General features: G+C 36.9%; 1 protein-coding gene across 2 annotated transcripts in view; it reads left to right on the top strand.

Annotated features, from left to right (window-relative positions):
* Positions 1 to 20,003, top strand: part of LOC145982057 (androgen-induced gene 1 protein-like) — a 32,869-nt gene extending 12,866 nt beyond the window's left edge. Inside the window, exons 1-5 of one of the 2 annotated variants that reach the window (XM_083115644.1) lie at positions 8,195 to 8,607; positions 10,932 to 11,069; positions 14,539 to 14,756; positions 16,867 to 17,018; positions 19,600 to 20,003. In XM_083115644.1, the coding sequence (XP_082971770.1) occupies positions 8,398 to 8,607; positions 10,932 to 11,069; positions 14,539 to 14,756; positions 16,867 to 17,018; positions 19,600 to 19,643 (762 nt within the window). In that variant the 5' untranslated portion in view covers positions 8,195 to 8,397 and the 3' untranslated portion in view covers positions 19,644 to 20,003. Of the gene's footprint in view, positions 1 to 8,194; positions 8,608 to 10,931; positions 11,070 to 14,538; positions 14,757 to 16,866; positions 17,019 to 19,599 lie in introns of those variants that run through there. The other variant, XM_083115645.1, reaches the window with a different exon arrangement.
* Positions 20,004 to 25,952: the final 5,949 nt, after the last annotated feature.

Here is a 25,952-nt window from a genome sequence, read left to right as displayed (position 1 = left end):
ACAAGCTACAGTAGGATGCATAAGGTTTAGCAATCAAATTGCCCATCATCATGCGTAGTCTCTTCGTTTGCATAATGAGAGCTCCGTGCATTGAAACAAAACGCCAAACAAGCTGCTGACATCCTTTGGAGCAGCATACGTAATAATCTTTTCCTTAAAAACACGTAGGATGCAAGCGAAAAATTAAGGAAAATAGTATTGAACAACTTACCGAGCAATACTTGTACATCCCACTGTACCAGCATACTTAAAAATCCATTCCTTAAACACTAGGCTACAAGATAAAAATTAGTGAGCATCCCACTATACCATGATTAGTCGAGTATTGCGTTTCAGTGGGTAATTAACGAAGTTTGAGCCTCACTCGAAATGTCCTCGAGGAAGAATTATGTTAATTTACACCATGCATTATGAAATTATGTTAACCCCATCAGCCCCCATCTGCGTACGCCAGTGCCTATACCGAGAACGAGACGGCCCTTTAAAAATTGAGACGAGAACGATACAGGCGAGGCCTCTGTAGTGTCTGTCGCCACACTTTTTGAAATTCTAACGTAAAGTATGTTGACAATAAAAGACGAGTCTTGGTGGAAGCAAAAAAAGAAGTAAGGGCTAAGCAAGACAACACACAACACCGCATATAATTATCCTATGAGATAGCCTACAAGAATGAAGTCGCCGGGAATATACAGTAAGTTGGCCCTTGTTGCTTTGGGAACTACCATGCAGCTTACGTTAAATCCACTTTTCGGCTTAAAAAAGCACGAAGCAATATTATATTGACCTCCGATTGGTTGTTTGATTTTAGTTTATTTTAATTCACTTTTCTGCCACTTTTGGCTAATCCTGAAGGTGAGAATGAGTGATGACACTATGAAATCAATGAAGAACAGTCATGCCCATGTCGGGATTCGAACCCGGGACTCGTAGCGCTCTGTGTTAACCACTCCGCTGTAATTGATCCCATTGGGGGTGTTTGTATACTGTCATTCACGTGAAATACGTATGCTGTAAACATATTGCCATAAAACACCACTAACAAAATGTAAAAGTAATGAGCTGACGAATGTGTGAAGTGAAATTAACATGTAACGAACAGTTTATAGCCAATAAATCATATGTGAGGATTCTCAAGATAGTAATCGAAACAAGACATAGTTGAAGTTCATTCATTCGCAAATCCATTTTACGCTCGTTAAAAACAAGGATGTGCGTCTTCAAGAAAAGAACAATGATTTACTTTGTGTTTAAGTAGAATCTTGTAGCCGTACAAATTCTTCCGTGTTCCGAGATTTTATGATTCTCGATTATCACTTGTTTTCGCTCATTCTATTTTCTGTATGCTTCAACAATTCGTAACTTTAACGTAAACGGACTGACTTGCAATTAGGTTGGCATTGTTTATGTTGTTTAAAATAGTATTGTGCACTGTATTATTTCAGAATGTACATCGCCTACGTAAACTTGTAAACGGTGATCCAACGCAAAATGTGTTACCAAATAACTCGCACTCCTTCCAACACTAATTTGGTCGGGCTGTGAATATTTCAGAGTAGTAGGTTTATTTTGCTTACTTTGGCTGAGTTGAACACTCCTTTAAAGTCATTTAAACATACGCGCACACAGTCAGTTTGCGTGTATGTATCAACATGATTGTTTTCCACGAAGTAAAGTCAAGGTCAAAGCGACTAAACTGCGGACAACTCATTACTGAGATAAGACAAACAATATGACACATGGTGGCGCTAGTATCAGGGCAGCAGGTAGTTCGGTCTACTCGGAAGTCGCTTTTATCTCCTGCCAATTATTATTATTATTATTAATAAGCCTAGTTGAAACGTCCCGGAATAAAGTTGTGACCTAAATAGAGATGTGTTTTATTGTTACCGCAGAATATTGATGCTTTTCGTTTGCGGCTTTTCTATCGGGGCCGTCCTTTCCGCTATGCGTATCAAATCGAGCGGCATATTTGATTTTTCATTGTGGATTTAACCCTTTATGCGGTTAGCCACCCAAATCATGCTTTTCAAAGTTCGTTGCAAGTTAGGCTAATAAGAATACGCACAAGAACAGTTTCAACCTTGCCATGATTGTCTTGTGACAAGACATAATCATGGCAAGGTTGAAACTCGTCACTCTTCGCAACGTACTTGCGTATTCTTTGACCAGTAGTTATAGATTGGGATAGTAAATTACGAAAGCGGTTTATGAAAGACCACCGGTTTTTAATATAAACCGAAGTGCATGTCAGTCTCAAGTATTTTTAATTATTTTTTAAAAGAATATAACTTACCGTGTACCCTTCCCACGCGGCGCTTGTTCATCCAATAAAATATAAATATCGCTCATGCTGACATTTATCAACTTTTCTCGTGTTAGTTAACGCTTAAGCATATTTCGCCTATTGCGATTTGACAATATCGTACCATACCCCTTTCGATTAAGAAATATTGACCCTGGCAGGCCTTGTCAGCTCCTGCTCAGAATGTGTAGAATAAGCTTTCTAAAGGAAAGGAGCTGACAAGGCCTGCCAGGGTCAATATTTCTTAATCGAAAGGGGTATGGTACGACACCCCCTCTTGGAAGACAATTTCTAAAATTGAAATTGTAGTCATGAAAAGTTTAAATTGAACCTTCTGCCATTCACCAAAATTTAAAAGGTTGTTGTTTATTACATGAAAAAAAAGGTTACATAAAATAAAATAATAAAAAAAATGTCGGAGACCCTTCACCGAAAATTAAATGGAACAGAATTAAGCTCAAGCTTGAAAGCTGAAAGAAAGTCTTTTGTTTTCATTAGCCACACGCTGGAAGAGTCTTTCGTAATCAACAATGCTGACAGTTGGTCAACATGCGATATAAAGTGTTGTTCGCAGGTCCGTGGAGTCAGCGGAAAGTTCAACACACTGCATCGTAACGCGATACATGCGACTTGCTTCTGAACAAATGCTAAATAAGCACGGAACGTAATCCGTGAGAAACTTTAATGCCGCATGCTCGCAATCTTCCGCCTCATCAGGATGACAGTTCGAGGCGAGATTAAAGGACCGTGGTAAACACCAAACTCCACTGGACTGCGCACAACCACACGAAGATTAAAAAAATAGATGAAGGTTATGTTTGCACTTGCCACTGACGTTCTTAGCACACTATGTGTGCACACTATGACCTGAGAAATGAGACGGCAGGGCAATCCAAATACATTCCAACCCCGGAGTCCTGGGGTACGAAGCACTGTTCTGTGACATACACGGTCCTTGACCGATCATTTTCACTGGGGGACCGGATTCGAATCCCGGTGTGGAAAGTTCCGGAATACTGGTCAGCAAAGGTCAGATGAAAAGGCGTTGGCCGTGGGGCGGGCGAACACAGGGTAGTCCATGGGAAGCCACTCCAAATAGCGGTTCCAAGCCCCAAAAATATGCCTTGTCCAATGGCGAACAGTGGGGGGATGTTAGGATAGGGCCCCGAAAGTTCACAGCAGACGCCATTGCATACAGTAATTATGGCCACTGGTAGGATGAAACGTCACAGGTGGCCTGGCAGGTTGCTAATCCACAGGGCTAGGTCTCAACACATTTGGGTCGTTGACTGTACCCGGAAAGTTCCAATATGTGGTGAAGGACACTGCCTGGCCTTACAGAGCAAAAGGGGACGATGTACATGAAAGATGTTCATGCTTCTTCTTAAGGGGGTTAGAGTCGTGGGGGGGGGGGGGGGTTTGCTCTGTAAGATGACATTTCTTCTGATGTTTGTGACGCTGATCCGATCCTGGGATGTCACTTGGAATAGGATTTTCGGTGCTGCTACGTGACATACACCGCTGAAAACCAAAGGAGGCTGGTGAGCTGCAAAGCCTTCAGGAATGCGTTCTTCTTCCGGCCTCAAAAAAATCACTGGACTTTTCGAAATTCCTTGAACTCTTGGAATTCCCGAACAGGGGAGGAAACAGGTTGGACATAGGAATAAACTACATTGCTCACAGTCATTCAATATTAAAAAAATATATAAAAAATGTGTAAAGTAATCGTCTTTTATAGACAAGTGAAAATCATGAGTAAAAGTAAGGAAGCTAAATAAAATAAACTGCCCAATAAGTGATATAAATTATAAAACAAAGTTTGAATGAAGGCTAAATAAAATAAAAGGCGGAAAATGTCATTTGACGCCTTAACACTGGAACACCATTAAAATGAAAATCTGACTGCATCAAAAGTAATATGTATATATTGACTAAATTTTATATATATATATATATATAGCCCCTGGCTTCTCCCAAAATATAAAATAATGTGCAATATGAAACTAAAGTTATGACATGGCACTGTAAAATAAACAAAAATATGTAGGATTAAATATTGATAAATATATAAAAGTAATATGTAGATGGTATCAAATATATCCCCTGGTATCAGAAAGTTAACCCGACGAAATCCATTAATATCATGTCAGAAGTGTCAAAGCATTGTAAAAATGAGGAACTGACGAAAAAAAAATTAACCCAAAATTTGGTAACGTCACAGCTGTTAAAACGGACCTAGCCACAAGTAAATTCGGGATCACTAAAATATAATAAAAGAGTAAATGACATGGCTCCAATGACGTTAAGATCATTAATTACAAAAATACATAAAAATGGATGAATAAATCAAGGCGACATAGTGACGTACTGTTAACGCTCACTAGTCAAGGTTTGTTTGCGCTTGCATACGCCTGACGTATAGCATAAATAAACAGTTAAAATGAAGTTCCAAATTATTAATAGGATAACAGTAAATTCAAAACTGAAACTAAACTGGGTTATTGATTTAGAAAACATTTCTTGGCTATCTGTGAAGTAAATTTACGGTTCTGAGAATAAAGGGGAAAAAATATATAAGGCATTGCGTTAAACAGAAAAGAGGAATAATAATAATGCTATAACCCGCCGTGGATTTTCTTCGTCACTTAGCATAAATGCTCGTCGCGTAAGAGATTACACTTGACCCATGACAACTGTAGGCGTCTAAATCCACGCTTTTGAGTTTTTAGCCTAATAAGGTAAACAAAACTACTTTTTATGGTCGCCTTAGGAAAAAAAATTGAAACGGAACCGTAAATGAACATCATGACGCCGGGCCGGGAGAAAATTATAGGATTTCGTATGATATTACTTCAACTAAAGTCTATGACGTGTGGGAGATTAAAATATAAACACAATTACTCGCTATTACCTACTGTACGAAGATTAACACGAAATTAATCTGTAAGAAGTAATTAAATTTCATTCGGGAAACTTTTGAAAATTCTGAAGAAACGAGAAAAAAAAATCGCATAAATAAGCGCCCTTGAAGAGGCTATTATTCACACCTCGTTTGGAGACTAGGAATTTCATTGCCGAAGCCAGCTGAGGAGTGTAAAGTTCATCTACAACAAATTCCGCATCCATCCCGACACTGGACGGAAAAAAAAAGGTGTCATCAAATTCTCTCTCTTGGAGACTGAAATAAGATATGTTTCTTCCGCTAAGTCGAATGTGAAAATTTACGCACGGAAATCTGGCGACTTAGATGGAAGAAAAATCCTGGACTTGAGTCTTGCGACTGCACATATCCTGAGTTCGAAGGAACAAAAGGAAAACAACGAATGAATCGTGCTTTCGGTGCAGAGATTAAACTTGCGTGTTTAAACCTATCGTAAGCTGACGGAATGTAAACGTGATTATACCTAAGGGGAGGGCTTGATTGATTATACTATTCGCAATACTTCATCGTTATTTAATGAAAAAAAATGACAACCAGTTTTGCCTTAATTTAAACAACCTTTTTAACTTTTATCGCTATTTAGTGATTTGCGATGCGATTAAATAACCACACGAAATCTGTTGAATAATGCTGAAGAGTGTTTATTTAAACATTAAGGAATGCCGTAACTTGAAATATAAATATCATAATATAAATACACATGAAATTTAAGGTATTTAAAATTCAAAGCTAGAAAACGCAAAAGGAGGAATATTAAGCTATCCTTTAATAAATAGCTGAAAGAGACAATAAATATATGGATAATAACAAAAAAAATCTCGTTAATATGTGAAATACTCCACGCCTTGAATACCGCTTACGTCTCGTTCTACTTTTCATTACAAGTTGGCTTACGCCTAACTATGGTGTTTTAACAAACTAAAAGTCATGCAGACTAAGTCATTCTTATGTCATTGCGCTACAATGACAGTGTCATTCCTCTTGCTACGGGTACCTCTGTGTACACAATGAATTCGTAGGGGAAGACATAACCTTAAAACTAATGGAAGGGAGCGTCACACTTACTACCTTTAGTAGCGGACATCATTGCTCCTCTATTCCTTAAAACATATATATAAACACTTGCGCACTCTTTTATATTTCACTACCGGTATTTCTGCGCGTACAACTAAAAACACCTATTATTATCCCTTAGCTAGAACATTGAATCAACGAGCGGGTTATACTCTAAACGAATGGTAGCGTCACTCTTACTACTTACGCCAGCGTATAGTAGCGGACATATAATTGCTCCTCTATTCCTAGAAATATAATTAGCGTTTCGTTTTTTCACATATTAACTTTACTTTAGTAAAAAAAATATTCCTTAAACAAGGTAAAAATAAAAATGCTCTGCGACTGACTCGTGTATTCTCTCGACTATCTCCTTATCAATTTGCACTACAATTATTAGTACCAAGGCTCCCATCTTCGGGGCGAGGAGATTTCAGTCATTTTAAATTACGAGTGAGTCGACCACTGATCCTTGTGCATTTCAAAACTATACGTGATAAAATTAAATATCCTCCTTGCGATAATCTTTAACAGTTTAACTTAAAACACATAAACACAAACGGCGTTACTTTTCGGATCATTAACAAGTTACGGTCTGTTTTAAAAATATATATGAAATTGAAACTTTAAAGGACTTTAATTAATTAAAAACACAATTGACTTCAGCAATACTCTCTGCTGTGACCCACTAAGTACACACACCATGGTGTGATTGAGTCGTATCGTTTATAGCCGAAATAGCCCTATCATAAGTTACGCACCAAATTTACGTTAAAAAAAAATACCAAATTGTTCAAGAGACTACTGCAAAAACAAAGGTCATCAAAATCAAGTGCCACTTTCAAAATTTAGATAAAATCCTGGGAATTGATGAAAATTTCCCAGGTGGTAGTTTTGTCATAGCCATCAGGGCCTGACCGAAGGTACCGGGTTCGAGCGAACCACGGCGTTACTAGGAGCGGAATGACAAGGGCTTCTCGGTAGACGTCCCCGGGCTGGCCAAATTCTGGGCGGAATATGACACTCGGATGTCCGACATCGTACCTTATGCCACATCGCATCGACGCGGAAAACCGCGACGAAACAAGAGCGCAGAGCTGTTGCCTCATTGCCCGTGGCTACCAAAGGAAACATTCTGTTTTCGTTTCCTCCGCATTGTAATGTGCTTTAATGCAGCGGGTGATTAGCCTATTGGGTGGGTGTGGTGGGTAAGGACTGAATTAAAGCTGATTATCGACATTAACCATGATTAACATTAAAACTGCGTGCTACGCAGCTTTCCCCAAAAATAAAGATTCGCGGAGAAAAAACAATTCTGACATGTCACTATTTAACAAATTTCAATTTTCATTTATTTCAGAGTGAAATAAATGAAAAAATTCCGCAACTCCACTACGTAGTGCTAATTTTCATCACATTTCCGTAAAATGGATGAAAAGCCCAAGCATCTCACCACGTAGCGCTCCTCTGGACGCGGGGATCTTAAATAGGGATGTACTATTGGTACTAGTTGATGGTAGAGACAGCCCTGAACGGGCAGGTACAAATATCTAACTATTCATTAAAATAGACTCATGATTCGTTTCTAGACTGAAGTGAGCAATGCAAATGGCAGAATGGGTGTAGACTAGCTTACCCTGTTCGGTTTAGAAATAAGACCAGTAGCTCCTGCTTCTCCGATGATTCCAGATTAAAAGACCCCGTGTCGCTCTCATGCGCACGTATATAAACCCTCGCTTGGCCTCTCGTCACCTCTTGCCAAAGGCCAGTGTTCTTACCATTTCCTGTAGAAAGCTTATTCTACACATTCTGAGCAGGAGCTGGCAAGGCCTGCCAGGGTCAATATTTCTTAACCGAACGGGGTATGGTACGATATGTCCACTTTTGGGGTTATTGAATAACGTCAATGAAGGTCGTGGAATAATCATGTTAGAGGCGATCAAGAGTAAATAAAGGTTTTTCGTGCGCGTTTAAATGGATCTAAATTGTGCTGAATGTGGAATTAGTCTGCTTAGCGCCAAGCCATGGAACTCGTTTCTATTATTAGTTGATAAGAAGGAAGTGAGATTTATGTAATCTGTTGTTTATGTGACAAGCTAAAATGTGGTATTCTGCAAATGAGCAGTGGACAAATCAAGGAGCTTTTCTTTTCCACGCTATTGCTACTATTCAGTTTGCAGGTGCTGTGTATTATGATTGCACCTTTGTCCACGTATATCCAAAATATGGACGTATTGCTCATGTACATCCAAAATATGGACTTATTGGTACTTTTTTTATAAAACTTAAGTTCGCAACTTTCTGTAACACAGTGAGTATTTCAGTGTATAACTAAAGAAATTATATAAGTTAATTATATGCATATTATGTAATAGGTTGTATTCTATATTACCAAAATTAATGGTAAATTTCTTATCTCCAGAAAACGGCTGAAATTTGCTAGTTCATTTAATTTCAATATTTGTACCTACGTATTCTGCATTGAGCAACATTGTTGAAGGTGACATTTCGCTTATTTCACGGAAATAAGCTCTATTTGCTACATAACGAGTAAGTTTTCTTCGGTTTTTTTTTTGCCTTAGGTAACACGCAAAATGGCGGTCACAGTTTCACTACCGTACTCGGCATGCAGTGTTTCCACCCCACTACACCCAAAAATACCTACGTAGCTCCACAAACCATTGACGCATAGCCCCACGAACCATTTCTGGTAAGGTTAGGTTAGGTTGGGTCACATTTAGGTTAGAATTAAAAATTGGTTTCGAAAAAAAGATGCGTAGCCCCACACCATTCTCGCATAGCCCCACGAAGCATTGACGCATAGCCCCACGAACCATTGACACACAGCCCCACAAACCATTTGTGGAAACATAATTTCTTCAGTTACAAAAACATGTGTTTGGAAACACTGACCGGCATTGACCGTGATTACGTCATCACATACAGGCAACATCCGGCTGGAAGGAAATGGATGTAACAGCTTTCGTGCATCGGTCACACATTTATATCGAAAAATAGATGATTTATCGGCAAAATTCAATGAACGATGCGAGAAAACACTTCCCCGAACTTCCACAACTATAAAGAAACTGCATTCGGTAAGTAATTTCCCCTGTAAATTTGAAGAAATCCGTTTTCCGGATATAAGAAATTTACCAAGTTTGGTAAAAGTTTACTATCCGTCGGACACCTATAACTTCTTCATTTCGTCAATTTTTGACATTCGTACTTACCTATCTGCTTCGCGGAACATTCTTTCAGGTGTATTGACATTTTTTTGATCAAAGTAATTGCAATTTTTCATATTACGAGTACTTCTTTCTCGTAGTCTTTTCGCTTGCCTTCCTACATAATTGCGCGTCGTGCTTGTGTTTTGTCGATTGTCATTCGTTATGCAGTGTTTCAACCTTTGGAACCCAAGAAATACCAGTGAACAAAGCTCATCTGATCTAATTTTTTTTAAAGACTTTTTCGCATTGTTTTACGAAGAAAATTGGTGAATGGTTTTTGGGGCTATCCGTCCCGGAATCTGTGGGAAATTTAAACTAAAAAAATATTTTTGTTTGAAATTTTTGAGTCCAAATTTTCCACTGATTCCGGGCTCCGCCCCTGGGGTAATTGACCTACCGCTGCCGTGCCTCCACTCCGGCTTTCTCTATAGAGTCCCTGTTAAGGGCATGTTAGAAATTGGCCGGAGTCACCTGCCCCCAAATGAGCCCCAAACTTTTAAATTTGAAGAAATCTGTTTCCAGGATACGGAAAACTTACCTGAATTTCACCACGCATCCACGTCACGTCATATTAGGCATATACCCACAGCCCATTCCTTCTAACGAGTAGCTTACATTCACTACCACATTTTCGACATTCCTTTCCTTTCTTCACGATCCCGTGTTCAATTATATTAAAAAATCCACTGGATCTTCCACACCCGGTATGAATTTCACCACGCATCCACGACACGTCATGTTTCTAACTTTCGTTGCAAAGACAGACAGTTCGAAACACTAGATACCCAATGAACATGAACAAAATACAATCACGATGTGTGATGATGCCTATTGTCCATCGGAGAATTAATTTTCAACAAAGAACATGAATTTTCGCTATGAAACATACCCACATCACACAAAACACCTTCCAGATGTTAGACAATGCTACAGGAAGTTATTACCTTAAGGAGTTTCTTGTGTAAAAATAAAGAAATCCGTCTGATGTATAATAAATTAGTACCGTTCCAATATTATACCCAATGTGCTTCTCTTCAAAATAGTGAAATTTTAAATGATGGTGTTTGACAGTGTTCCAAAACAAGTATTCAAACCTGTTTACGTTACTTGGGGTTATACCACAGTACAAGAACCAATAAACAATTTGCAAAAGTTTGATAGCAAAATTTGTTAATTTCATTAAAGAATATGTGATACTTGTAATTTTCGGGTGGTTTAGAAATGCACATGAGAAAAGAATCATGGCATCCTACCAATGGTATGTACATGTTGACAGTCTCTCTGAGTCAGCCAGTATTCATAAGACAGAGATAGCAAAAAAAGAAAATAATTGCTTTATTATAAATATTATGTAGTGTGTGTAATTACTTACTGTGAATTATTAATAGTTCAACACCATTTTCAGGTCCTCCAACTAGTGTATTTCTTGATATGCATACTTAATGATGTCTATGGAACAAATGAAGTTATCCCAAAAAGAAAATCAAGCCTAAGGAGCCTAAAAGACTACATGTATGCTGCAGTTGCCTTTCCAATAGCCATGGTGAGTTTCCACACATGAATGCTTTAAATGAATGTGGATGTATATATATATACATATACAGTGGAACCTCAATTTTAAGTTTTTCAGGGGACCAAGTTGAAAAAAATTAAAATCGAGGAAACATTTGTAACATTTTGCTATGTTGGGACCATCAAGCTTGAATGTATAATGCAGAAAAATATAAGATCGGGATTCCACTGTGTGTGTGTTTTTATAGCTAAGTTCTACATGACATGCATTAGTATATTATGTAATGATTCTGAGCATTTTCATTGAATTGTGTGTACTGGAGGGATCTTTATATTTTATTTCAGGATTGGGGTTCAATCATGAGTGTCTGGAAGGGAACAATGTGACCATGACCCACCCAGAAAATAAATCTAGGTCAGAAATTATATGTTTCACACATATAATTTCCGTTCAGTCACAGTAATTTGCATGAACATCCGCAGGATTTTTTCCAGGGAGCGGCAAGGAAGGTATTTTTTTTAGGGAGGGGCAAAGGAAGGCAAATTTTCACCCAAAATAGTGTTGTTCCCTAAAAAACATTGCTTAAATTTGAATTTATGGTGTTCATGCAATAATTAACACGTATTATTGTGGCTAAAATGAAATTATATGTGTGAAATACATATTTTTTTGGTTGACTTTCATTTGCCAGGGGGGCCCTGGCCCCCCCTTCCCTTCCGGACGCCCATGGTAATTTGTGTTAATTATGGTGAGTACAAGACTGGTACATGTCATTGCAGAAATGCAGTAACTTCAAAGTCAAGCAGTATTTATTTTGTGGATGGCAACACTGTTTGGGGGGGGGGGGGCAATCAAGGATGTATTTAAAATCTGATCCAGGAGATCCATGTTCAAACCGAAAGTTGCCAGTACAAAGGTTCAACATAACTTACACAAAGTAAAGATTCGATTGAGATAAACCACTTTTGTATTGACATTGTCTGCCCAAATAACTGCATAATAATAATAAGTCCCACACCGTGGCCGTGCGGTCTAAGACAACGTGCTTTGGGCTCCGGCGACGGGACACATGTAGGTTTGAGTCTCTTGAGATTTCGGCTAGGGACACCCATCCACCATGAGGAAATTGGGGAGCTATGAACGAGTCACGGAAATCTACAACAATGACTGGAGGTTCATCGTGCTGACCACACATCACCCCGCGTTGGATGATCTCCTACCTCAGCAGATGTGAGGTAGCAGTAGGTAGACCTTGGCATATATGATGACTAGAGCCCGGAAGTTTGGCAAAATGCCTCTTTTTATCTACTGCATATATTGATAAAATTTTTCCGGATATACGTTTCTTATGTTGTTTCGAATGTTTTAGAAGCCTTTTCATTTTGCCTATTTTGCCTATTTAGGACCCCACTGCCCATTTTTAATTATAATGCCTTTTTTTGCCTTTTTCAATGAAATTTGACCATTTTCTTAAAAAAAAATGTGTATATAAATTATTTTTCTCCCAAAAAACGTTGTTGGCATTTATTTTTCTTCAGTTTATTATGTGAATAATTTTCGCCTTATTTAAGTAATATTGAACTCACGCATGTTTCAACATTGCTGAAGGAGAAAAGTGTGAGAAAAAAGTATTTCATGCTCAGTTAGGATATTGCCTTTCGGTTAACATTTCCTTGTGCATGATTGGCTGCTGAAGTGAACAGGTTGATTTCGAACAGAAAGAAGATATTTCTGAAATCTCCCTCTAGAACCCGAAAATATAAGGAAGTTGCATCTGAGCTGAGTTTACCTCCGCAACCAGTCTTGACCAGATGGGGAACCTGGATATCAGCAGCTATATATTATGCTAACAACCTTGAAAAAATCAGTGAGATGATAGATGCTCTTCCAGAAAATGAAGCGGCTTCAATTCGTGAAGTGAAAAAACTCCTGTGCTATTCAAGTTTATTTTTGCACATTATGGTGCATTGCCAGAGACATCCATGAAAATCATCGAGGAATCTATGCAGCAGATGATGGAAGTGCCAGGAGTAAAGGGATCAGCTGTTGTGGAAAAGTGCAAATGGGTAGTGAGTGCAAATGAGGACTTGAAACAATTGAAAACAATTTGTGATATTCTAAAAGGTGAAAATGCTGTTACCGAAATGAGTCCAGCTACATTAGCTTGTTTTATGTATGCTCAAATAACTTCTGTCGAAGTAGAAAGATCATTTTCTATTATGAAAAAACATTCTCTCTGACAGATGACTATCAATGAATGTTGAGAACTTAAAAATACACCTAGTTGTGTGCAATCAAGACGGAGAAAATTGAAATGCTCTTCCCAATGTAGATTTTAACATGTTGAAATTATAGATAAAAGTAAGCGACTTCCAAATGTACCTTTTTCGGTTTATTTTGCCTTTTTTTTCATTTTTAGTGCCTATTTTCCACATTATAAATGCCTTTTTGCCTGCCTATTTTAACGAAAATAAATTCCTGAACTTCCGGGCTCTAATGATGACTATCCTATCATTCTATAGAATGATGGGATCAGAACCAGTCACTTTGCAATTAATTGCTGGGTGATGTAAGCTCTATTCATCATTCATCCTCTATGATGAGAGCACTTGTCATTAACATGACGAGTTAACGCTTGGCAGTACGAAAGGTACAAGTAAGATTAGGAACTTAACAACTAGAAAAGACAATGGTCACTCGTTGGGTTTTATGAACCTTTGAACCTGAATCATGGCTGGGTTTAGGATAGTTACCTGTCTATCTGACGAATGAAGATAATTACGATGAATAAAATAAACTTAAGTCCTCTGTTGGCTTCTCTATAGGTTGACCAGTGCGTCGTCTCACTTTTGCTCCACTGCTCTCCTAACCTCTTCTCTCTCCTCAATTCCAATCCCAAGTCCGTCCCCTCTCAGCTTGTCTCACCTCTATATTCCCTAGGCCATGGAGCTCTTCCTCCATGCCGAATCGTGTTTTTAATTGCCACTATGCAAACTGCTGACTCCATAGGCAGAAGAAACTACCTATTTCCTGAATACCTCAGGAGGTTTGCATAGCACAACACTGTGCATTGTTTACATGCCTCAGAGGTTGAGACAACTGAGATAAACAAGTGAATGTCCTGGTCAACATGAAGCATTCAGAGAGGCTTTTAAAATAAAATACAATCTTATGGATTGATACGCTATGATTAATTATTTGACCCCAGGGTATGACCAGAAGGCATTTTGATATCACAAATTTATGGACAAAAGTAATGCTGTGTTTTGATAAATAACAAGAAAATTGATGATGTAAATATTGAAAATACAGATACATCTGGAGGAAACTTAACTTGTTCACGAGGTAAAAGGGTACTTATATTATGATATTAATCTAAATTGCTACCAGAATGCACTTTAATTCCACATAAGGAATTAGAATTTAACAGTTGCACATTTTTCATTCAGACATTGAATTTTGATACCTGCAGTTTGTTTTCATGGTTATTTCTTTGTAGTTTGTGGGAGTGACATTCTGGGGCCTGTGGGCTGTTGATCGAGAGCTTGTGTTTCCGAAAGTTCTGGATGCATTCTTCCCGACGTGGCTGAACCATGTAATGCACACCAACATTATGATCTTTACACTGATGGAAATGGTGCTTTTGTGCAGGAGATACCCAACGAGAAGCAGCGGTTTTAAAGGCCTCGGAATATTCATGTTGGCTTATCTGACATGGTATGTACTGATTTTCCTTCTTAGTTATACTGACAACTTATGTAAGTCATTTTCATTTGACAATGTAATCACATGAGGCTGTAAACTGGTCAAATTTCTCATGCACGTAAAGAGTTCTGTGACGGTAAAAATGAATAATTTTTAAAAACTTATATAGGGTGTATCTTTGCTGTACAAATTAATTTTCACTAAAATATTTATGTAACTGATGTACGACAATGAATAACATATTGGCGATGGTACCCTTGACCCTCTGTATCCCCCTTCGAGAAAATTAAATATTTTGCATGTTTATGAAGATCATGTTGTCTAAGAATGTTTTCCATTGTGTTTAGCTCGCGGAGATGTGTTATTGTGAAATATGCAGAGGCTGTTCAGTGTATATTTGACCAAACGCGATTCCTTCCCCCTGCACTCAGAATGAACTCGCCCAACCTTGGTCGGGCATGTTTGTCAGTGTAGTGTGTGAGCTGTAAAAGAGTGGTTGTGTTTTCTCACTGGGCCAAAAATCCCACCCAAACTGAGCCGCTTTTGGGAGGAGTGTGTTGTATAACTTTTCCAAGTGTTTGCATTTTCTCCCTTGGCCCAAAATGCTGCCAAAACTGAGTCGCTTTTGGGAAGGTTATGTTGTAGCCCTTTATGACGCAAAGTTCAGTGTGTTAATGATCAGGAAGTAGTGTAAGAGCAAGGATTGTGATGTTAGTTTGACTATATTCATGAATGTGATCGGCAAGTATAAGGATTGCATGGCCCAACATTCGGTTATCCAACAAAGGGGACGAGAACACGGCCGTGCACACAAGCCACCACCAGTATGCAGGTACAAGGTGTGGTTAACAGTTTCCAAGAGATATTTAGATGATTCGCCTTCTGTCTTTGGGTCGGTGGATTCTCTTGCATAGCCATTCTGCGAAGTTTCGCCTGCATACTGGTGGTGGCTTGTGTGCACGGCCGTGTTCTCGTCCCCTTTGGTGGATAACTGAATGTTGGGGCCATGCAATCCTTATACTTGCCGATCACATTCTTGAATATAGTCAAACTAACGTCACATTCCTTGCTCTTACACTACTTCCTGATCATTGACACACTGAACTTTGCGTCATAAAGGGCTACAACATAACCTTACCAAAAGTGACTCAGTTTTGGCAGCATTTTCGGCAAAGCGAGAAAATGCAAACACTTGGAAAAGTTATACAACCCACTCCTCCCAAAAGCGGCTCAGTTAGGGCGGGATTTTTGGCCCAGTGAGAAAACACAACCACTCTTTTACAGCTCACACACTACACTGACAAACATGCCCGACCAAGGTTGGGTGAGTTCATTCTGAGTGCAGGGGGAAGGAATCACGTTTGGTCAAATATACGCTGAACAGCCTCTGTAGTATCTCTGTTACCTTAGTGGTGGCACTTTATCGTGAAGCAGAACAGCATGAAGGCTTCACGCAAGTGAATTAGCACCCAACATGACATTCCACAACAGAAGCTATAATTTTACGTCATTACGTTTGGAATTGATAGCAATTTCGCTATTTTAGTGTTTATACAAACTGTTTTAACTAATAAAACGATAGCAAAAGTACTCCAAAATGGCAGGTTTTTACTAATGTGGAATCAAATATATTCATTATTTGTGTTTTCCACATGCTGGAACAAATTTTATATTACACATAACATTGAAATCTGTAGATTAAAAATAATTCTCGAGGTGCTACAGTGGGTCAACAGCTCCTAGTCTTCTTCACTTTGTGAAAAAAATATTAAAAATTTGCAAGGACAATTGTAGCCATAATTCTTTTTGTAAATGTATCACATAAAATGTCAATCACCAAAATCTTCTACTAAATACTAAATGTCCAATGCTTGTTAAAAACATTTACTATAAAATATTTTGAGAATCAAGCTGGGCATATTAACAAGATGTACTGTTTTTATGTATGCTATATTTTTAAGCTGTAAATTAACAAAGAATGCACTTAAAATTTTAGAAAACCTACTCAAAATTCAGTATCTGAACATGACACCATGCATTGGTGGCAAATCTAAAATGAGGTTACTATTATATGTGCTTTTAGTAAAATATGAAAGTAATTTTATTTTCCTCTTCATTACAGGACTTTTTACATATACTTGCATACAGGTACTTGGGTGTACCCTGTGTTACGATTACTTAGCTGGTCGATGAGACTTTGTTTCTTCGTTGGCAGCTTTGTAATGGCCATGGGATTTTATTTGTTGGGAGAATTCTTGAACTCTATGGTGTGGGGTAAGTACGAAAAAAAGATAAGTATGTAAGCACGAATCAGGCTGAGCAGACACACACATGCAGTCACTCACTCACCTTGTCTGCTTACAATGTGTGTGGAAATTGCTTTATTTAGTTCATTTACCTTCAGTTTAATGTTATTGCTATTATTCTTAAGTGCAACATTTACTGAGAACTCTCATTGCAAAATTTATTGAAAGAAAAATAGTCAGATACTGTTGCTAAACAAATTACCATATTGGCCCGAATATAAGCTGCACATTTTATCTAAATTTCAATTGTGAAAAATTGGGATGTGTCTTATAATTGCAACCTTAAAAAAAATATGACATTTTGTCAGTAGTTACAATAGTGATGGCGGTGAATAGGCAAATTTTGTTGCCTAATAAGTACTGTGCCGGTAGTTGACAGAAAGCTAGCTACCTTTGAAGTAGGTATAGCAAACAATTGTAACCTTAATTTTTCAATAATGAGACTGTATTTTGTATGTACTGTATTTATGATAAAATAAAATACCTATGTACCTACCTAACAGGCACGTATCTAGAAATATGTTTTAGGGGGGGGGGGGGGGTTCCGAACCAAGTGTCTCAGGAATTATCATAATAATAATAATTATTATTATAATGTTTAAATTTAAATAATTATATTAAATCAAATTAATACTAATTACAATACATAAATTAATATCATATTATTATTACACGATTATGTAAAAAGACTGTAGCTATAGAAATAGAGATATAACAGCGCATATTCATTATGTAGCTTACCTTTAGTTAAGATCAGAATAATTTACATAAAAACAAGTGCTCTGGCAATGAAATGAATGTCAAATAGATGAATAATTTAATATTTATCGAATAACAAAAATGATGTCACATGTAGTTGGTGAAAAGTAAGTTCCTGATTAACAAAGCTCAGAGGAAATTAATAACCATCGATTATGTAACAAATGCTAATATTTTCATTACTTAATTTTTAGTACTTGGTAAGTCTTTCGGGGGCCTCATAAATACGTTCTTCCTGTCCCTGAAAGCCGTATGATCGTAATATAATCCTGGTCTTTCAATAAGTTCCGAGGAAATTATACTATAAATGCTAAAGGAGTATATTTTGATTATGCAATTTTCGTACTTAATAGGTCTCTCGGAGGTGTGTGTGGTGGGGGGAGGGGTCCAGACCCCCTAAATATGTCCTTCTTGTACTTCAAAGCTGTATGATCCCAATATAATCCTGGTCTTCCAATAAGTTCAGAGGAAATTATACAACGGCTAAACGAATATATTTTTCATTATTTAATTTTAGTACTTGATATGTCTTTCGGGGAAGGGGGGGGGGTCCGGACCCCCTGGTCCCCCCTCTAAATACGTCCTTGCTACCTAATTATATTTCCCTGAATCTGCTGGTAAATGGTTACCGGTAGTCTCTTTTCTTCCCTCGGCTTATATTCAGGTATCATCTTTTTATTCTTTTCACTCCTTCAAATTTTATGGTGCAGCTTATATTCGGGCCAATACGGTATTTGGCTGGTAAACCATGATACATCATAGAGGTATGCAAGTTTCATTTTTGACAGAAATGCAACATGTAAAATAACATGCTGCAATGTTCATTTTTCATGTTTTGAAAAGGTGTGAGCTGCATCACAAAATGATTCGAAATAAACTGTTAAACACAAAATTGATTTTCTTTGCCAATGTGACACTTTCTGAAGTCTGAATTATCCTGTGAGTTATGCAATTCACACAATTGCTCAATTGCACTGTAAATTTTTGAGATGCAAAAATGGACTCCTTCGCAGAGGAATTTAATCAGTCATTTCATCTTTGTAATTAGCTAAAAAATTACCAGAAATGTGAAGTAAAATAAACCAAATGAGTCAAAAAATTAACATTCTGATAAATACATAAATGTGCTATTACACGAGGAATGTTTGTGCAAAAAAGTGGTTTTTATATCAAATTTAAGATTATATTCACCATTTTAACACTAAGTTGCTATTTTATATACCACTTTTGATCCCAAATAGCATCCAGTTTTTGGATCTAAATCTTGATTTTTATTTTATTCACCATAAATATATGGTCCTAATGATAGTTGCTTCTTTACGTAAATTCAATACATATTATGTCAATTGTTTTTTTTTTTTTTTTTTTTACATCATAGGAGTGCAAAATTGTGTCAATATGCCAATTAATTTATCTAATTTCTGTTGCAAATCAAAATATATAACAATACTGTTTTCCAAATTCTATAGTAGTAGGTGTGACCATACAGTGTACGACATAAGTTGCTAACCCACTGCAGTGTTGGCATTGAATTGATTGTTGCATAACAATAAAGTGAGTGTCGATGTATTACCTGCTTGATTAATTCACACCAGTTTGTGGCATTGTTGAGTTGATGTGAGGTTACCTCAGTATTCAACTTGCATTTTCGGAGTAGTGACTTATGCTGCACCCTGTATATTTATTTTTAAATAGCAAAATTTACTTGCTTCTGTGAATATGTATATCCTCTGCCATCTTTGCTGTAAGTTGACACTGCAACTGTTTGATAAACAATCTTTTTTTTTCAGGAGCACAGCTCGTTAAGCAGACAGACGTTGAGAAGGAGGCTTAGGTGACCATTGCAACAGTTTTTTTTTTAAATTCATTGGGAAAAATTCACATTCCAGGATGCTTTTAAAAAATCGTCAGTAGATTGGAGAGCTTCGTACAATAATGGTTTATGCAAGCAGATGAAAAATCGTTATTTGTTGTTTTAATTTTTAAATATTTTAAAGGTTGTTTTTATTGTGTAGAATTAGATAAAATCATGCACATTATGGGTACAAAAAAGTAGTACTTAAAAAGTAAAATTAAAAAAAAATATCCCAGAATTGTTTTCTTTAAGTAGAATAAATGGTTACTTGTCAGTATTTTTATTTTGAGTTACCGGTAGGAGCTTTTTGGTGACTCTCTACAAGAGTTAGGATATACTATGACATTGTACATAGTTTGTGTGGACAGCAGAGTAACCTTTGCCATTTCAAAGTTGTTAATTTTTCATTACCACCACAATCGTGATTTTCAGCCACCATGGTAAAAATATTAAAAACATGTTAAATTTGACCCAAAGTTAAAATGTGATAAAACTATGAATTTATGATCAACAACATCATCATGTTCACAAAAGCTAAAATTGCATTTCAATTACCTTACGCAAGAAAAATACAAGCTATGGCAAAAATATATTGTCATAAGAATCTGAACCTTACTTAATGAGATCAACACACATACCTTGTGAAATTATTTTTTGTGTAGTTTGCGGTTGTTAAAAGAAACGCAGTTGATAATATCTACCACATTGATGGCCCTGGTTAACTTTTAATCCTCATCTCACAATTAATCAGTGTGGAAAATGTTTTTATGACGAGTTTTTGGTAAAGTGAGGCAAATAATTATCTCAGCGACTGGATGAATTGTCAAGGTACCAACACCTTCTAATCCTTATTCGTAGAGGCATGCAAATTTAGTTTTTCACGAAATATGAAATAACATGCTGTAATGTTCATTTTTCATGTTTCTGAAAGGTCTGATGTGCATTTTTCTACCCTGTTTTGTCACGAAATATGCGAAATGAACTGCAAAATGCGAAATTTACTCTTAAACACGAAATTTACCGTTTATATACAGACGCGACACTTTCTGAAGTATCCTGTGAGTTATGCAATTCATGGAAAATAGATTATTCTGCTGTAAATTTTTGAGAAGCAAAAAGGGACCCCTTTACTCAGGAATAAACTTAATACTCTGGTAACTACATAAATGTGCTATTAGAAGGGATGTTTATTTTGTGTAATAAGTGCAGTTTTTAAATCAAATTTAGGATTATATTCACAATTTTTAAACCAAATTGTCATTTTATATAGCACTTTTAATGTGATTATTCACCGCTATAACACCTAAATTTTATTTTATTTACCTCTTTTGAACTGGAAATCTACTGTTTTTGTACCGAAATTTTGCTTTTTTATTTACCAAAAATATGTGCCTCTACTTATTCGTTACAAGAAATCACGAGTGCAAAGGTATGATCTATACTTCAATAAACAGGATAAACAAGGAATACACCATATTAATCCTCGCAGACAGAAAGATTTAGTGAGAGAATACATTTCCAAAATTGCCATTTGACAGGAACTACTCTCACATACTGCAAATACATTTGTGGTCCACCCATCACATAAGATAGAAAAATATCCAAGCCTTTCTGCAGTTGAAATGATACTTTGAAGAGGTGTCCGAAGGATAGATGTTTTCCAGAAATATGGTTTAACTCACTCACTTCATATGGATGCTCTGTTGCAGACGATTACATGGAAAGGGACTAAAAATCATTTATGTGGAATATTGGTTTGACCCACCTTTTGGGTTTACACTTCAAAATTATGAAAACTTAGGAAAAACTCTTCGAACTGCCCAAAAACTGGTGAAGTTGTGCTTGTGGGGAATGGATGACGACACAGCAATGAAAGTTATAGGAGAGAACTGTACATGTCTACAGCAACTTCAAATTATTGAGCTTAAAATCTCTGAAAAAGGACTATTTCCGCACTCAGAACATATCAAGGAACCACTTTTGACAATACTTCGTGGAAGTTTCCAAACATCTTCCTGCCCTTTAAGCAGCTGACACCACCTGGGGAACCTCCAGAGCTCTACGAGAGAAAGAAGAGTATCCTGTGCAACTCTCTCGGAAAGATTAGTATAGAACTTAGACTGCTAAAAGCGACGTATAGGATTAATGCCTAATTTAAGGTCACCCGTGTCAATCATGGATCTATTTCTGCCAAATCTGTGCAGAGATTTTGAAAGACGTACGTTGACTCATGTAGATGATGGACTTCCAACTTTAAACCTGACATGTATCATGCATGACGGATAAGTTCTTTCCCTTAATTAGAGCTTTGTGCCCAAAACTTCAACTCGAATACGCAAAAGAAGTTGAGGTGAATAGTTCGTCAATTCCCATGAAAGCCTTCAACCGTTTCCACTTCTTGAAAAAGATTCACCTTCTGGTCTTACGTCAGTGAAGACATTTTAGAGATTTAGGAAAAACATGGAAATCCTCAGGTTAGGTAATGTCAATTCTACTAAAGCATTCAGGGTTTGCGTTCCTTTCTCAGTTCCATCACACTTAGAATTAGTTCCCCTAAGATTCCGTCTTCATCTGGGAACGCCGAATGTAACAACCATAAACTACAAGAAAAATAATTTTACAATGCAAGAATGCAATTAAACATGCAAGAAAAACATACCTAGAGTCCAAATTTTTCAGACTGATCTCAGTTCTTCAGAAATTGCAGGAGAAAATGGGTTGTGGAAGAGTTGAAAATAGTTAAAAAGGATTCAAAAAGTATAAAAACTTGATGTCCTCTTCATGCCCGTGTAGCAATCAGCCATTCCTTGAGTAGCGCCACCAGCTTTTCATACCTTTTAACTATTTTAACCCTTCCATGGCTCTTCCTTTCCACCAATTCCTGAACGACTCAGGTCTGAAAATTCTGAGGAGACAACTAGCTACCTGTTGTGGTTAAATCTAATTTCTAATAGCCATTATTGCCACACATTTAAAATTGTGTATTGTAGAGGTCTTTGTGATCAAGGCGTCTACCTACCAGTCAAGAAATCAACAGTTAGGCCAATAATTTTTACTATTTTTTACAGTATAGTGAATTTACACTGTTACATACCTGTACTGGGATTTGATAAAATTCAATATTTGGAAATCTAAAATTGTATTGAGTTGTGGTTAAGATTTTTGCACTTTGTTTCTCAAGACTTACATTCTTGTGTGCGCGAAGTCCTGTAAAAATATTAATGTGGCCATTCCCCATCCAGAAGTCTGAAGCATTAATTTTTACATGCATTAATATTTAAACCAAGTCTAAATCTCTTTGTAAAGTACAGCTTCAGTTTACATCTTAACCAGCCTTGTGGTAGGAGTTTTTAATTGAAGAAAAATATATATCTTTTCTTAATTTCCAAGTATAACTAAGTAGGGAGTGATTAAATAAATGTTAAGGGGGAAAATGAGGTAGACACACTGGTGATGGTATTGTGGTAACATCACTGCCTAGTAATCAAAGGAGTCTGGGTTCAATAACTAGTGGAAGCACATAGTGGTTCAGATGCCTCTTTAAACTGTAGGTCCAGTCCTGATTACCCTTTGTGTGCATGAAGTGGGCTGAAAACAAACTCGAACTATATTACAGATAAAAAGAGTACCAGAGAACTGAATTTTCTTCGAAATGGCTTGGGGTACTGTCTTTACCACTTAATGAAAGTAACACCACATTCTTTCAAAGTTAAAGCAATATCTGTGTGTAACCTAACTGCTAGTCTTTTTTTTCTGGGGGAAATTCAAATTATTTTATATTTTTTCAAAAGTGTGCATTCTATATGTGACTTATCTCTTAATTTTTTTATGTAGAAATAATGTGGTTGTGCAAAGCACTAAATAAGCGAGAAGGAATTCTAAATACCCACTAACTACTAAAGAAAATCTACGACTACTGTGCAATTTTTTAAACCTTTTTCTCCATGTCATGTGTTGGTTTATTCTTGAAAGTGTTTCCTTGACAAGTTGAGTTAATTGCTAGAGTTTATGAAGTGGTTCAAGAATTGTGTTTGTGTCACCCCACTTTTTATTCCATGTGATTGCTTTTTTTAAAAAAGGAATTTAAATGTTTTTTTGTTGTAGGGTGCATGGTTCTTGAAATTCTGAAAGGTACCTCTTTATTTTCCTATTGTATGTATATTTTATATTCATGGTGCTACATGATATTGGTAATAATACTTGGTTTTATATTTGCAACTGACAACATGCAAGCTCATGACAATTTTGTGATTTGGTAACAGATATGCTGCAAAGATGAATACTTTAGCACATGCATATACAGTAAAACCTCATTAATCTGGACTTCACTTAATCCGGACAGACAAAAGGCAAAAAAAGCCGAATGGAAGGTTTTAAATGTGGTTAGAAGTCAACAATCGCATTCGTCATATTGTTCCATAACATTTTACTGTACTGTATAGTGTATTTAGGCCTATGCTCTTTAAATACACCATAATAAACGTGTTTTGTTGCTGTAAATAAGTTTTAATGCACTTTCTAGTTCTTTTAGGTTATTATAGTTAATCCGGACTTTCGTTAAACTGGTCAAATTATCCTCCCCCCAATAGTTTGGATTAACGAGGTTTTACTGTATTTCAGAGTGGCTTAAACATCGCTATATAGGGGTTGTCTACATTATCCTGAATGATTTTCATGGTTATACAGGAGGAAATGTTAGTAAATTACGAACTGAGCGTGAAATTTTCATTAAAGCTTTAAGAATGTAATTCAGTGTTAATAAGTTATGGAAACTTAGTCAAAATTGTCCTGAAAATTAGTTTTCGTAATTTGCGGTTCTTTAAAACTACTTTTTGTGTTCAAGCATAGAAATGACAAAGTAAGTGAACATGACAAACCTAACTTATTCCTATGTACAGTGGGATCCATGAGTATTACCATGCAAATTGTCCATGATTAGTTTCATTAATTTTTCTCTTACATCCTATGTGTTTTTAAGCGATGGATTTTTATGTATGCTTGTGCAGAAGTTGTCAACAGCTTGTTTTAAGTTTTCTTTTAATTCTTGAAGCTCTTATTGGGTCAAATAAAGTGCACGAACATGGTGATGGACAATTTGCACGGTAATACTCATGGATCCCACTGTACATACATGGACATCTGGAAGGGGCAAGGAAAAATGAATGTCCATCTAAAAATTATAGATTTCACACACAACTTCATTTGTCACAGTAATTTGTTAATTATTATAAATTCATTTAAGGTGAGGAGGGACAATTACGCTCTAGTTGTGCATTTATTTCAATATTGTCGGATTGGTCACTGTTATTTAAAAAAGGGTTTAGTATGCAAGAGATTATGAATTTCTCTCCATGTTGCAAGTGGAAACTTTTTTAAAGTTGATTAGTAAGCTAGACATGATGTTTGAAAAATATGATTAATAAGTATTTACAGAATCCCATGTATTCCTTATGGGAAATCAACTTCAAGTTACGGCTAATCAAATGGGAGTTTCGACTTTTCCTACTACTAGGACATCGTTCAACGTGTTCTTTTTTCGTCCACGTACTTGGATGTTTGATATTCCCGAGAGAACTAATAAAAAAAAAAGTCCCATAAACCTAATGCATTTCTCTTTGCCTCATATGCCATCCTGGCAGTGTTGCCTAACCTTATGTGCATAAAAGAGCTACATTTAACCATTAATAGAGCTAAAGATGACTTTCAAGGAGCTAGATTAATGAAGGCTGCATAAAGTGCCTCCTAGGGTAATTTTAGGTGTCAGGGTGGGGCACTGCTATTACCATTAGCTTTAAAGTGATGGCATTTTATTTGGCATCTCAATAATCCAATGATGTTCATATGAAATCTAAAATAAAGGATTTCCGGATAATAATATTGTCATCTTCACCTTAGCCACAGCGCTATATATAAAAATATCTGGGGAGGAAAGAGGAAGTGGGTGACACAGCCTATATGTGAATATCATGTCATGTGCAAAATGTACACTCACGGCAAAGGTTGGTCTTTATGGGCTAGAGCCAGTGGTGGTGGCATAGTGGGGCAGAGGGTGGGTGCCACAGTTCAGTCAAACAAGTGCACAAAAGAGCCAGGTCTGGCTCCAAAAGAGCGAAGTTGGCAACAGTGATCGGCAGCTGCCCCAGCAAGAAAGACCTAGGGGAAATTGTCCCTCCTCGCCTTAAGAAACATGATAAATTTAGACTGTTTTTTGAGGGAGCATCACTATTATGGGGGAAAATATGACACCCTTGCCCCCCAGAAAAATCCTTATCGCAAGCACATATACGG

Source organism: Lepisma saccharinum, chromosome 30, assembly GCF_977018435.1.
Source record: "Lepisma saccharinum chromosome 30, izLepSacc3.1, whole genome shotgun sequence".
NCBI classification, from domain to species: domain Eukaryota; kingdom Metazoa; phylum Arthropoda; class Insecta; order Zygentoma; family Lepismatidae; genus Lepisma; species Lepisma saccharinum.
The sequence above is the reverse complement of the archived record's forward strand: the minus strand, read 5'-3'. Positions and strand labels throughout refer to the sequence as shown.